The sequence below is a fragment of the Narcine bancroftii genome, chromosome 2, assembly GCF_036971445.1.
Source record: "Narcine bancroftii isolate sNarBan1 chromosome 2, sNarBan1.hap1, whole genome shotgun sequence".
Lineage (NCBI taxonomy): Eukaryota > Metazoa > Chordata > Chondrichthyes > Torpediniformes > Narcinidae > Narcine > Narcine bancroftii.
Window position 1 is genome coordinate 159,603,604 of NC_091470.1, and position 14,512 is coordinate 159,618,115.

At 38.7% G+C, this 14,512-nt stretch overlaps 1 protein-coding gene across 1 annotated transcript in view; it reads left to right on the plus strand.

Annotated features, from left to right (window-relative positions):
- Positions 1-9,280, plus strand: part of foxj3 (forkhead box J3) — an 84,994-nt gene extending 75,714 nt beyond the window's left edge. The window contains exon 12 of the mRNA XM_069918939.1: positions 918-9,280. Within this exon, the coding sequence (XP_069775040.1) occupies positions 918-1,048 (131 nt within the window). The 3' untranslated portion in view covers positions 1,049-9,280. The remainder of the gene's footprint in view (positions 1-917) is intronic.
- Positions 9,281-14,512: the final 5,232 nt, after the last annotated feature.

Genomic DNA, 14,512 nt, shown 5'->3' on the forward strand with positions numbered 1-14,512 from the left:
CAGCATCCATGTCATTCGTATTGGTGAATACTTACTCAGGACTTTGTCGTCTTCCTCTGCAGAAATTCCCCTTTCATCCTTGAGTGGGCCTACCCTGTCTCCAGCTCCCCTTTTGCTCCTATTCTGCACATAAAATGCCTCCATAATCCTACTTACTACATTTCACTGCTGCTTTTAGACATAGTTTTTGATTAAGTCCCTTACTTAAGTTATTATTCCTGTACTTTCTTCATGTTTGGTTTCAGCTTCCTTAACCTTGCATACAGGAGGGATTTTGTTTCGCCATGTATGTATGTGTGTGTGTATAAATAAATAAAAATTCTGGAGTAAATCACTTGCTCTGACAGTTTCTTTTAATGGGCTGAGTATAATCACAGTGTAGCGTCGTGAGCAGCTAATAATAGACCGCTATGAGCTTTGTTTGTTATAAGAACCTGCCTTGACGTATCCTTCCTAAAAACTAGTGCTGAAAGGTCAAATGTATAACAGATTGTAATTATAGCTGTCTTGGAAGTCATGCTATATTGATGTTTCTACTGACCTCAGGAACTGAAATTGAGCTGCTAATTTTTAGTGATTTTCTTTGCCCTAGTCACCATTGCCTTGGATGTTTGAATTGAAGAAGTGCAAAATACTGAATGGGAAATCAAATGCCTGCTTTATAATAGATAATTGATTAAAGTAGAATTAGCGGTTAGTGTGAGTAGTAACTTGCTGTTAAAACCTGTGATGGGTTGGGCTTTGTTACCTGAGGCAAACAATTGCTTGTCCTCCGTCAAACTGTGAAAATGAAATTCATATTTATGGTATCCACAGTATAATTTAAAAACGTTAAATAACTTGCATTGTACAACTACAAAGCTCAGTTCTTTTGTTTCATATTGAATCTCTTACTGTCTGTTTTTTTTGCTCAGCAGGGCACCACGCAGGAATTAACCACCAGCACATGATGGCGCCTTCCAGCTTTTCAATGCACAGACCCATGTCCCAACACCACAACCCTGCAGACGATATCCAGGATGATTTCGACTGGGATTCCATTGTCTAATTTTTCTTTCTAAGGACAAGCCTGTCAATGTGACTCGGATGTTCTTTTAGCTTCTTGCTTCTTTGTGTCGGCCGTTGCTGGTCACAATCGCTGGACTTCTGCCTGGACACGGCCCCACTACCACTCTGCAAGAGAGCTGTACTTTTCTTTGAGGGGGGGGTGGGTGGGAAACATGCCCTCTGCTTGCAGTCACTACCGAAATGTGGAGATAGCTGTTAGCCCTTCAGCGGTGGAGCAGCGGTAACAAGCAATGAAGCTTTTTCTAACTCTGAACAGATTTTTTTTGTTTGATTTTTTTTTAATTAGAGGATGTGTTAAGGGTTGGTATCTGAGCATTGCTCATCTGAATGGCGTGGCTCAGATATAATCCAAGGTTGAGTGAGGGTGGTACATTCAGTGCAGAATTTCTCTCCTGTGTGTGGTTTGTATTTGGGAAAACACTCCAATAAGATGAAGCATACACAGATAGGGGATCAGAAAGCTGGCTTCTAGATGATCTCACCAAGGAGCTGCCAGGGTACTGAAAGTAGCTGGGAGTTTATTTTCAGAGAATTTTGTCTCGATTATGGTGCTGCAGAAAAACCTCTCAATTTTTTGTTGAAAATCCAGTTGCTGTACCAGGATTAGTATTGAAGACAATACCAGGGTGACTGAGGAAAGTGTTCTAATGCTCCAAAGATTGCATTGTGTGGGTTGTCCTATCTTCGAATCCCCAGTTTTTGTGCACACCCCACCAGCTTCCAAGTCTGAACTGTTGGGGTTCTTCCCAGAGATCCCATGTGGACGCTTGTTAATAAAGCTACTGGATCTCAAAAAGGTATAGTACTATATTCTGGTTGGCAGGTACCACGTACCAAGTGTTGAGGTGGTTTTAGTCAGTGTCCTAGCGATAAATAGTTTTGTGATGGCAAAGGAGTCTGTCCCTTTCTGAAGTTCTAGTGAAGTATCCTGAGAGGAATGTTTAGAAACTTCTGGTGCGTTTGTGGTCTCCAAATTGCACACATGCTAAAATGCAGAGGAAAGTAAAGCACAAATGGCAGAGCACATGCATGGTGAGACCTTAAGAAATGTTATCCATCCCATTTGCTTTACCAAAAGTTATATGATCATAGTAGGGGCTAAACTGGGAACTGCTCTCCTTTACTGGCCAAGGTCGAAAAGACTGCTGTGCATTGCATCACTCTGTGGGGTGCTGCAAAGGAAGTATGTTAACCTATATTGCATTTGTCAGCTTTGCATGTTTAATGATGGATAAATGAGAATTTCATGGTAGGAATCCCATTCTACTTTTAATACTTGTGTGGTATCCTTTTTCACTTTTTGATTTTAATGATTTGGAGTTTTTATATATGCACTTTCTGGAGCTGTGCTGAAGTAATTATTTTCATCTCCCTTTTTATAAAAAAAATCATTGCACCAAGTAATGCTTTCAGACTGCAATACTGATACCTAGATGCACAGCCTTTCTTGGTCTATACTTTAAACTGTGATTCAAGTCAAATCCATCCTTGTATTAATATTGGGTCTGTAAGAACTTATTGAACGAGTTCTTCCTAGCAGAATAATTTGCTTTTGCTGGTGCCTGGTTTTCTTTTGCCTTCCAGCTTCTCTTTCCTACTGTCTCATTTGCACTTGAAGGATTCAATTCCCATTGTTAAGAAAGTGATTAACATTTTTATTGTGAGCATGCTAAACCAGGAGTAGATCATGTCAGAATAGATGGGGCTTACCCCTCAGTTCCCCCAAAAAGTGGAACTGAAGGCTGCTGGGAAATTATGGCTATCTAATGTTGGAAGTTTACCTTGACTGCAAAAGCTTGATTTGCTAAACCTCGGTAGGTGTCTTAGATTTTAGATGATGACTGTATAGTTCATGAATGGCAATGGACTTTGCTCACTGGAACATTGAACTTCCCAATTGTATGCCCTGATTTAAGAGGAAGTACTGCATGAATCCTGACATGAACTGTAGAGCCAAGATTTAACTTGGATTATGAATTCTGCCTTCAATCTTCATATATTTTTCTTATTTAGAAGTGCAATGAATCCTTCAGCCTTTATGCAAAAAGATTTGAGTTTAAAATATGAATTTTGAATGAGGACTTCAATTATATTTAGAACAACCATTTTTAGTTCAATTTTCCCGCTCAGTAAGTTAATCCTGTTGCACTAGTCAGGTGAGTTGCAAGAGTGCTCTTTGACTTTGTACATGGCTATTTCTGCAATGCTAATCTCTTTTGAAAGCATTTTAGTGTTGCATTTGGGTCTCTTGAAAAAGTTCTGACTTTCTTTGTTGGTAGAGCAGGACAATTCTGTTAGCAAGTTTTGTGGCTCTTGCTTCAACTTCAATATTTACCTGCTAGTTTTCAACTCCAGTTTGATCATGTTCCAGTGGCAAAAAAGTGCGAGTTGGGGGCTGGTTCAAGTTCTATTGAAGAGACCAAGTGCCAGCAAACAACTAAATAAAGGTTGACTATGAGATTTTTATTGTAGTTTTCTTATTGGTTAGTTGCTCAGGAGATTTGTAGCATTTAGTCATTTAAGTATGACCTGCTTTAATTCAGTAAAGGAAGATTTGATTCACTTCAATGAGCTTGTAAGTTGTGCAGGTGAAGGGTTGTGTATCATTATATAATCAGGATTCAGCAGTTATTGCTCATGTGTTCGTCTTTTCTCACATGGCTACTGAATGAGCAGATACTTCAATACTAGAAATGTGCAGCATTTCTTTTGGTTAGTGCGTCATTTATGATCCATTACTAATTTCTTGATCAAGCAAATTTATTCAAAAGGAAGGTTCCACTTAACCTCTCTTGCTTCACAATGCAGTTGCTTTTTTAAACTTTTATATTGGCACTTACTGAAGTAAGCCAAGCCATTTGAGTATTAACTGGAGATGTGAAATAAATACATTTCCTTTGGCTCAAGTAGCTTGTTTTTCTTCAGTCGTGTTTCTGACCTCACTGAAATTGCTGTTTTATGAAAGCACAGTTTCACTGCCACAGAACCCCTCTCTAATTGGGCCCTGCAGTCAAGATATTAAGGGCTGCAACTGTTATTGCCATTATGTGCTCCCTCTGTCTTCACATGCACTCATACTTTGCTTGAAGAATAACCAATACTCTACTGGATAGTGATCAGGAGCAGAAACCCAAGATTTTTTTTTCACTCCTAGATTTTTGTCAGACCCTTTATTTTCTTTCCCTCCCCGTACTTTCCTAACTGTGATTTCCACAGAAATCAGAAAAAAATTGAAGGTGGAGTGGTTTGGAGCCATGATGGTAGTGAAAATGTTAAAACAAGCTATTTATTAGGCACGACTGCAACAAAATATAACCAGATAACAATATTACAGTACGGAAACGGGCCATCTCGGCCCCTCTAGTCCTCACCGATTTAAGTGAACTCCACTATCCCCACCTACCTGCACCCTGTCCATAACCCTCCAATCCCCTCACATCCATGCACTCATCCAACCTTCTCTTAAGTGACAAAATTGACCCTGCTGCAACCACCTCTTCCGGAAGGTCATTCCACTCGGCCACCACTCTCTGTGTGAAGAAGCTTCCTTTCATGTAACTTCTAAACTTTTGCCCTCTAACCCTTAACCTATGAACCCTCGTTCCAATCTCACCGACCCTCAAGGGGAAGAGCCTATTCACATCTACTCTGTCTATCCCCCTCGTAATTTTAAATACCTCTATCAAATCTTCCCCCCCACCCCTCAACCTTCTACGGCTCCAATGAATAAAGACCCACTCTACTCAATTTTTCTTTGTATTGTAAAAAATATCCATTAAAAAATGTATTCAAGCCCCAGATAGCATTTAGCACTTTAGCTTTAGGGCAAGGTTATGGAGTTTCCAGTAAATTATTGAAACAAAAAAAGATATTCACAGAAAAACTAAATTGTATAAAAACTTGTACTGAGTCGAGGAGTCACCTGGTGCACTTTTTGTATTTAAAGTCAATGAAGATTTTTAGAGACGGGAAAAGATTGACGTGAATGTTTGTGTTACGAAGGTCAAGAAAATAGTTTCCCATTATACTAATAAGCTACATTTGTGATATTAAGAGTGTATTGCAAAAAACCTGCATCCAGCCCATTGTGCTGCATGGTTTGTTCCTAATCTTGTTGTTTCAGCTAATATCTTGATTATTTTTCTTAAAACACCTGGTAATACTTTAATGCACAAGGAGATTAGCAGCAAAGTTATTGCTGAACTTCAGCAGATTAACTGAGTAGGACTAGAGCTTGAATCATGTCTTCAAGGAAGTAAGAGTGTTTTAAACAGTTGTCAAACAATATTCCTTTGCCAAAGATTCCAAGCTGTGTCCTGATTTGTAAATAAACCAGATTGGAGCATTTGTATAACTTTCCACAGAACTTATTAATTGCTATTGTGTTTGATAGCCCAACATTTTGATAAGGTTTTTTTTTAAATAATATTGGTATCAATCTACCTAAAATAGAATGCAGGAAAAAGCAATGTGTTGCCTGATGACAAACTATATACCACAGCCCATTTTGCCTGAAAAATAGGCATCCACTTCAGCCATTTGAAGGAATGTGTTAGTGTATTATTGAATAATCAAGGCACTTTTCCAAATTGTCAAGATCTCAATACAGGATATTTGAGTATATTGTTTGTACTGTAAATCAGAAAATTGACGTAAGATTTTGCATTTGTTCTTGATTGATGTTTTGCATGACTGAACGGGCACGACCCAGATTTTTAACGTTCTTTTGTTTGACTTTTTATGAAATTTAAGCCCATTAAATAAGGCCCCGTTTACAATGTACATGCTTAAAGTTGTTCATTCAAAGTATATACTTAGAATTTTTACAAAAGGTTCTCGATGCTGATGTTCTGTGATCTTTTTTTTAATGGTTTTAGAAAATTATGTTGGTCAGGGTCATCTTTCCTGCACGTGTAAATTGAGATTCGCGATTGTGGCAGGTTGCTTTCAGGTTTTGGACTGACACTGGATGTGGTGATTTATTGGATGGGTAGGATTGTGCAAGATGTGTTTCCAAGCCAAGATCAGAGAAATTTCCAGGACAAGTTGGTCTGTTTGGAATAAAGTTCCCTCAGTGATACATCTGTGCTAGTTTGAGGAATTTTTCCTGGAATGAATTAATGATTAGTTTCTGGGCAGAATTTAAACAATTGGTTACTTTTGGTTCCCTCTCTTTACTGTTACTTTTAAAAAAAAAAACCCAAAATTTCAACTTTAAAATTTACGCTGTGCACGACTGAAACTATTTGTTCCTTTTCCGCCATGCATCTCTCCTCTTCACTGCCTTCACTCTTCCTCGACTGCTCTCCCCATTTGTAATCTAATCACTTTTGTAGTTTCTGAAAAAGTAGCTTTCATGAGAGAAATGGTAATATTCTTCAGTATAATTCTGGAGGTCAAATCTATATTAATAATGCAAATGTACATAACTCCACTAAATTGTACACTTTATGGGGGAAAATAGACTACGGTCTTGATCCTGAGTTCTCTGATTCCTGTATATGGAAGGTTTTTTTTAAAGTTTACAATTTTTATGTAAAAGCTGCCACTTGGGGCAAGTTGTTATCCTAAAATATCCGATTTGGATTTTAAATGAAATTTTAAAAATCAGTGACGAGGATTAAACAGCCCATCTGATGTTTTGAATGTTTTTTTTTCCCCCTTCCCCAACTCAATTTATCTTCACATTTGTCACTGAGGACAGCAGAGCAAAACAAAGCAGGGTTTTTGACACACTGGATGTCCTCTGCCCACTTTTGGGAGGCAAGAGAAAACATCAAGACATTGGGTAGTGCCTGATTTCTTATTGTAACAGTCATGCCATTGGCTGAATTCCTTTGCTTCAAAATGTTGGTATACTTTAAACCCCAGAAAGATTGCATCATTTTTAAATGAAATTGCATTAAAATGGCCGATAGGTTGTGAATGTTTTTTTAAATATATATATATATATATATAAATATATATTTTTTTGAAATTTAACTTTTATGAGGAAGATGCCAGCTTGATCTGAATACTGCTGGATTGTTTAAATGCATCCACTATTTTTTAAAAATAAAGTTGTAGAAATATTTGAAATCTAATAGCTTAAGTTTGTGCAAGGAAGAATTGATCAGTCCCGTGAGTTACAAAATTAAAGGGCTAAATAAACCCTCTCCACATACATTATAGATCTCCTTGGAAAACCCATTTGTTTTGCAGTCTGCACTGTTAGGACATTTTTTTATGCATATAGTTTTGCGTTCTTGCTGTTTTAAAAGAGAAAAAATGCAAATAGTTTCAGACAAAATTATATTTACAGAATCCTCTAATTAGCAAAAGATAACAGCACATCAGAGAAATTTTAAAGCTGCACTATTTGACAGACCTGCCATAAAAGGCATCCTTTGTAATACAGTATGTGGGATTATAAATATACTGACCACCTTTAAAAGGTGCGTTCTATTTTTAATAAAGCATTAGTAATCACTGAAAAGGAAACCATATAATATGTAGGTTAGCCTATATATACCCTTTTTTAAAAAAAAAACGAATTGACTGACGGTGTTGATTCAGTCTTCCCCTAAAGAATGGGCGAGGAAATGCTCCTCTATAGTTAGAGGACACCAGTTGTGTCAAAGGCAAAGACCCAGGTCTGTATATCTAATCCAGTCCCTTGGACTCACCAGTCTTGGTTGGGCGATGGCAGCCACTCCTCAGGGAACTGAGAGGGTTTTGATAGGCAGTGATGTCAGATGGGGCAGAGAATGAGAGATACAAAAACATTTTGGGTTTGATGTCAAGCTGCAATCGAGCAATTTGCATGGCAAATAAGCCTTGAGGAAAGCAAGAAGGAGGAAATTATAAATTTAAATGCAGTAACTTTACCTGATCTGAGAGTTGCTATCTATCTATGACTTGGGAGAGCCATTTTTAAAGAAAAAAGTCTTGAATACAGGAATGAAGCAAGAGAGGCTCCAAATGTTCATGGTCACAAAAGAATGAAGTTCATTTTAAGCAGGAGCATTTGTTATAATTACAATTTACAGTTGGAAGAATCACTACATTAGTGATTCCTGTTGCTGCCAAGAAGTACGGCTTCAGCTGGGAGTGGGGGCACAGTGGTAATTGCCGGAAAGGGAATGTTTGCTGTGTAAATTCAAAATGATTATTCATTTACAGTGCTGTAGATAAAAGCAAGGATCTTGCTGTTCAAGTGGGGTAAACCCATTCTTCTCATCCCTTGCATTGCACTTGAAATATTCAGAAGGTATGATCAAAGTTGGAATCCTCTGTTCCAAAAATCCTGATGAATAATTTCTGTTTGTATTCTTTTGACCTGTTTTTTTTAAAGAATGCCTTCTGGCACCTCTACAGTTGAAAACACATTCAGAGTTTGGAATCACTATGTGCTGGAGCCCAGCAGGGGCTGCCGTTTTGACGACAGAGGGTCATAATCCTTCTGAGTATTTTTCATTTTTTGATTGTTGTAAATGTTTTTTTTTTAGCAGCATGGAGAGATTCCTTGCAGAAACCAAAATGATTGCAATTTGAATTTCCTAACAATGACACATTAAAGACTTGGACAGAAACTGTTTTCCTTCCTGAGGTTTTCATGGAACAGGAATCTCAACCTCTGGAGTTGACTTATCTCCCCTTGTATACACTGCCATTGTCTCTTGTGAAAGCTCGCTATGTGTTTGCAGTAAAGAGGACACTGGCAGTTTTGGAATATAGGCTGCAAACAGGAGGAAAATCGACCTCTTTCCAACGTGACAAAAGCAATGTCAGCTTTTGTGGCACATATTAAAAAAAAAAGAATAAAAAAGTGTGGTGGTGTTCATGTGCTTAATTGTAAATATATTTGTCTTTGAAATTGTCCTTTTATTTTTTGGGGTGGGAAGGGGAATAGGGCAGAGACCAGGGTTTTATTCTATAAAGGAATACAGAGTATTTTGATATTGTGCATTCCAAGGGTGACGTGTACATATCTATGATGTATATAATGAAATCATTTTCATTTTGTGCAGCACCTCTGTACTGCTGTTCCACAGTCAGTGTTTCAGTGTTTGTATTTTTTGTTACTGCACGTTTTATTAATCCTAGCTGAAAGAGAAATGCACAACTATCCTTTGTATCAGTTTACTGCTGTAAAATACTACCAAATGTCATTAGTAGTTGCCGCCAGTCGTGATATGCATGGATGGCACTTATAATAAATGCTGTAGCTTCAGTTACGTGTTAAGGGCTTCTCTTTTAATAGGATGTTATAATCAAACTTGCAACGGCAGAGACTGCGTGTGCGTAGAACTAACTGTGTGGTCTGTGTGTGCATATTATACTGTGTGCGTAGCATTGGATTTTGTACAGGAATTCCAGACTGACTGACACCTGTGTATGGACCCACCTTAACACATTTAAATACCCAGAGGGTGGTGAATCTTTGGAATTCATTGCCACAGAGAGCAGTAGAGGCAGGTTCATTGAATATATTTAAGAGGGAATCAGATATATTCCTTCAGTATAAGGGAATTAGGGGTTACGGAGAGAAGGCGGGGACAGGGTACTGAACTTTAAGATCAGCCATGATCTCATTGAATGGCGGAGCAGGCTCAAAGGGCCAAATGACCTACTCCTGCTCCTATCTTCTATGTTTCTATGGCTTTCAACATAAAAGAACATTTATGAACTTTATATAATCTGGTTTAATAGAAAAAAATAAAGCTAGGGAATTGACTTTTTGTTTGGAACATTTTGAGGGTAGGTAGGGGGTCATTCCCCCCCCCCCCCCCACCCCCCCAAGAAGGCAGGGAAATGGCAGATGTGATGTAAAGGGAGCATATGCAAGATATGTAGCTGATTTTTAAGGGAAGGCAAGTACAAGAAAATATTGAAAATATGGATGATGGCCTTGAAGGTAGCACACAGCTGGGTAAAGGAAGCATAAATGAGGTGGAGCGAAGCACGAAAGCCTGCAGACGCTATGTTTGTAGTAAAAATCCTGGAGGAACTCAGCAGGCCACGCAGGAGGTGAAGATACATAACCAATGTTTTGGGCCTGAGCCCTTCTTCAGGGTATGAGCAAAAAGCGAGAAGGTGCCTGAATAAAAAAAAAATTAAGGTGGATTGAGGTTTCTGGGGTGCATATAAAATGAATCGAATTTGGCTAGGACGATTTTCATCATTTTTCTACAAGGGAAGCAAGCTCAATGAATGTGTGGCTTCATAATTATTCAACTGGAATAGTTATAAAGGGGCATTTGCATGTGCCTTCCTGCTGGAAAGGCTGTGTGTGTGTGTGTGTATGCAGGGATTACTAACACCAAGGTTCTCCATTTGCATAAAGGGCTCGCTGCTGCACAAACTCCAGACAATGCATCTGTGTGTCCATTTGTGCACTTGCATGGGGTTTCAACAGCTCCCATTACTGAATTGTATTGAGTTTCAGGAGATCAAAGGATGCAAAAGTGTTAGTTGTGGTTTGGGACTAATAGAACTCTAGGTCTGGAACAAAAATATAAATATTTACAAGTGCCTTCTCTAGTTCAGTGATATTTTATGAACAGCTCCAAGGGGAGCCTGTATGAATAACTTGCTTTATAAATGAGATGAATCAAAGACAAATTTAATTCTGAAAGTCCCAACTCAGCCCAGTTGTATACTTGCCTAAATCTGCTCACTTACCTTCCAGCAGGGGTGAGAATACTTGTCGGCACTGCTGTCACACATTGCAAGGCACTGTCGAACATAATCCTCAGTGGAATAACCCACAATATATACTTCCCAAAACATGTTCTGAGGAAAATTGTTTGAAAATTTCAGGACAAAGTAAAGCAGCAAAGGACAAATGCAAACAATGGAAAAGAGAATATGAATGTGTAATTTGCCACCTGAGGCACCAGCCAGTACAGTCTCAGACCAAATGTATAATGCTGTCATTCCAAGGACAGCCGAGAAAGGGAGAGGGGTGAAGTTTGATGTGGATGTCTGGAGCCAATCACCTAAAGGGGAGGTGCTCCATTATGCCACCTCCTTGCTATATGAAATGGAGAGATGAAGGATGGATCATCGCTGATCTGCCTGTGATCTACTGACCAGGGAGTAAACCAGTGACTTTCCTGGTGCATGAGGCTCAGTTTCACACAAAGGAGGTGTTGGGAGATGTTCTCAATTTAATACGTGCAGCCCATTGACTGCTAGAACAAATATATGACAACATGATCCAGAGGACTTCATGCAAAAGCAACTCTTAAATTGTGGAAGATAATGAAGATCTAGCATACATAAATCTAGAAGAACAATGATGTTATAAATGTTAAAAAGATGACATAAACTTATAAATGTTTGAAACTACTTTTGTAAGGTATGATGGAGCTTTGGTCAGATGGAAACTATTGTTTTTCGACATTAATTTTTAAAAAATTATGGACATGGTTTATGAAAACTTGAATGATTTCCTTTGGAGTCCGGTTAAAAGTTATTGTTCATCTAAAATGGGATCAGAAAATGCATAAAATTGTGATCCACATAAATTGCACGGTAATCAGTTATATTTCATGGCACTGTAGTTGTCTAGTTCTTTTGCCTTGAAGGTCACATTTTGTTTTGGAAGGGTTGGGTCAGTGGACGTGACAGTGAGAATGAATGGAAAGTTGGGTACACTTGCCAATCCTGTGATACTGTGTTTAAGAAAGTACTGCACACTTAACCATCAATGACTTAACAATGGATTTGTGATTTGACTTGAATGTTGTCTTTCTTGCATATACCTCCAACACTGAAGGCTGATAAAGGTAGGGAATCGTACATTGTAATGGTCAAATGTTTAATTTAGTTTAAACTCCATCTTCTCAACAACTTAATAGACGTGTCCTGTTCCTTCATTGTATTGACAGACTTGTTTCTGCACTAGTTTTTCAGACTGCCATGACAAAGGATTGACCACCTATGGGGTCTTTTATTCCAAGCAGCCCAACAGGTTTCCAGCCAGAAGGAGGGATGAAGAGATACCGCTTCAGCGAGTGAGCTAGCAAACAAAACCAATTACCCCCTCTCAGTCAAGATGTGAGCTTTTTAAAAATGCAGATTTTTAAAATAGAAAGCAACTGGCCTTCATTTCTGGGTCTGAGGCTGAGGAGTGACCTATTAAGGGTATAGATTAGGGTAAGTGGATCTAAAATTAGATGATGTAGATTTGGGAAAGATTTAAAAGGGACTGAGGGGCTTCATTTTTTTACATATAGGATGGTGAGTATGTGGAATGAGCTGCCAGAGGAAATAGAGGCAGGGTCAATTGCATATTTCGTCAAGTACATTTAAAGGGATATGGGCGAATAGGACTGGCTTAGTCCGCATGGACCAGATTGGCCAAAAGAGGAGTTTCCATGCTGTAAAACTCTTACTTTCCACCTCGCATCATGAACTGCATTCCCTCCACCCCCCACAATTTCAGCCTACTGCTTTTCGCAGACTTAACCTCTGAGGGTCAACCTGAAACCATCTCACCTCAGAACTGTGCTGTCAGTCTAGGTACCCCAAGGTATACAATTTCTCAATTTTTTAAAATTGTTTTCTCTGTGCATTAACGATAGTGAACAATGATCATGGCTAGACCTCCAGTCTCAGTTTCCAAGAAACTGCAGTTGCTTCTCAAATATTGCAGAGGACAAAAGTGCAACGTAAGTATCTGATTTTTAAAAAATATTTTGAGGTTACTTTTAAGTTTTATATTATAACTGCAATTGTGGTTCATTCTTGAACAATTGTAGAAAGCTATTATATTCACGTTTAAGATGTTTCCCTTGATGGATGAATCAAGATCACAGGGTGATTAGAAGTTGTCCAATTAGAACAGAGAGGAGGAAGAACTTCTTTCGTCCGAGGGTCATGGATCTGTGGATCTCACTGCTGCACAAAGCAGTGGAGGCCAGATCACTGGGAGTATTTAAACAGGAATTGGATAAATACCTCAAGGGTATCAAGGGATATGGGGAAAAGGCTGGAAATTGGAACTAGATGGGTGCATAACTCAGCTTAGTGTAGAGTCATGGAACAGACTCGATGGGCCTAATGGCCTGCTTCTGCTCCTTTAACTTGTGAATATTGAAATTTTCCCATTATTTCTAAAAATGCAATGCTTAATTTTCCACATTCATATAAAAATCCCAAGCAAACTCAGGTTAAAAACCTGAACCTGCTTTTAACTGAAACCTACATTGAGAAGCCCTTGTTCTTTACCATCTTGTGGTGTTTTGTAGTATTGCAGTACTTTCTCGGAATCTCATTTCAGAACAGGGGTTAGTTAGAACCATAGAACACCACAGCACAGAAATAGCTGTGGACCATAACCCTCCAATCTATGATCCTAACCAAATTTCCCTTAAATGTTGTAATTGAAAGCACATCCATTACTTCTGCTAGCAGCTCATTCCCCTCTGAGGGAAGAATTTCCCCCTAATGTATATACTTTGGCTTTGGACTCTATACTGCAGTAACGTGTAAGGAGGCATAGAGAAGTCTCTTCCTTCCTCCCCCCACCCCCGACCAAAAGTCAATCCTCCCAGCCTTTTGACATTTACTACTCTTTGAAACATGGTTGGCTGGAAGTAAATTCCTCCTAGATTCGTTATCTTTTTGACTTATTTCATGATTTGTGGTGTCCTCATTAACCTCTTCCCCCTAACTTTCTGCACATGTGTATTGAAACTATAGATCCAGTATGGTGGAGGTCATGGGGAAGGTTCAAGTTGATCTGCAAGCAGGACAACATTTATATGTTTCTTTCTTGGAGGGCAGAGCCTGTGGGCATAATGAGAAGTTCAGATGCAATGTTAAACAGTTCTGCCAACTTGGTTGAATACACTAGACAATTAAGGTTTTCCTTCCTGAACACTTTTGGGTGGATTTTGGCCTGCTGATCACCTTAACACCTCCTTATCGGACTGATTTTTAGATAGAACCTATTTTTGTGATTTCCTGTCCCATTTTAAACCTACTTCAAGTGACAAAACCACGAAGAGCAACATGTCATTGAAAATTCATTTTCTGTATTCAACCTTTGGACGTCTTCCCGGCTGATCTTGGTGCAGTCAGTGACGAACATGGTGAAAGGTTTCACTAGGGCATTGTAACTATGGAAAAGTTGTATCAGGGCAACTGGAATCCATCAATGCTGGCCGACTATTGTTGGATTCAGTTGACCTAATGTAATGTGTCAGTATTATTATGTGATTAAACTTGTTAAATTCAATAAAAGTTCATTTATATTTCTCCAACTTCCTATGTGATACAGCAAGTCTGAAATTGTCTTTGTTCAGCTTGAAGTTGTCTATCGGAATCCCCTTTTTTTTCAGGAAACAAACCCTTTAAAAGAAATTATTGTCCAGTGATATTTAATTCTAATATCTGTAGATGATTAAGGAACTCTTTCAGCAGCCCAAGTCATTGTTGCATGTAACACAGTCCA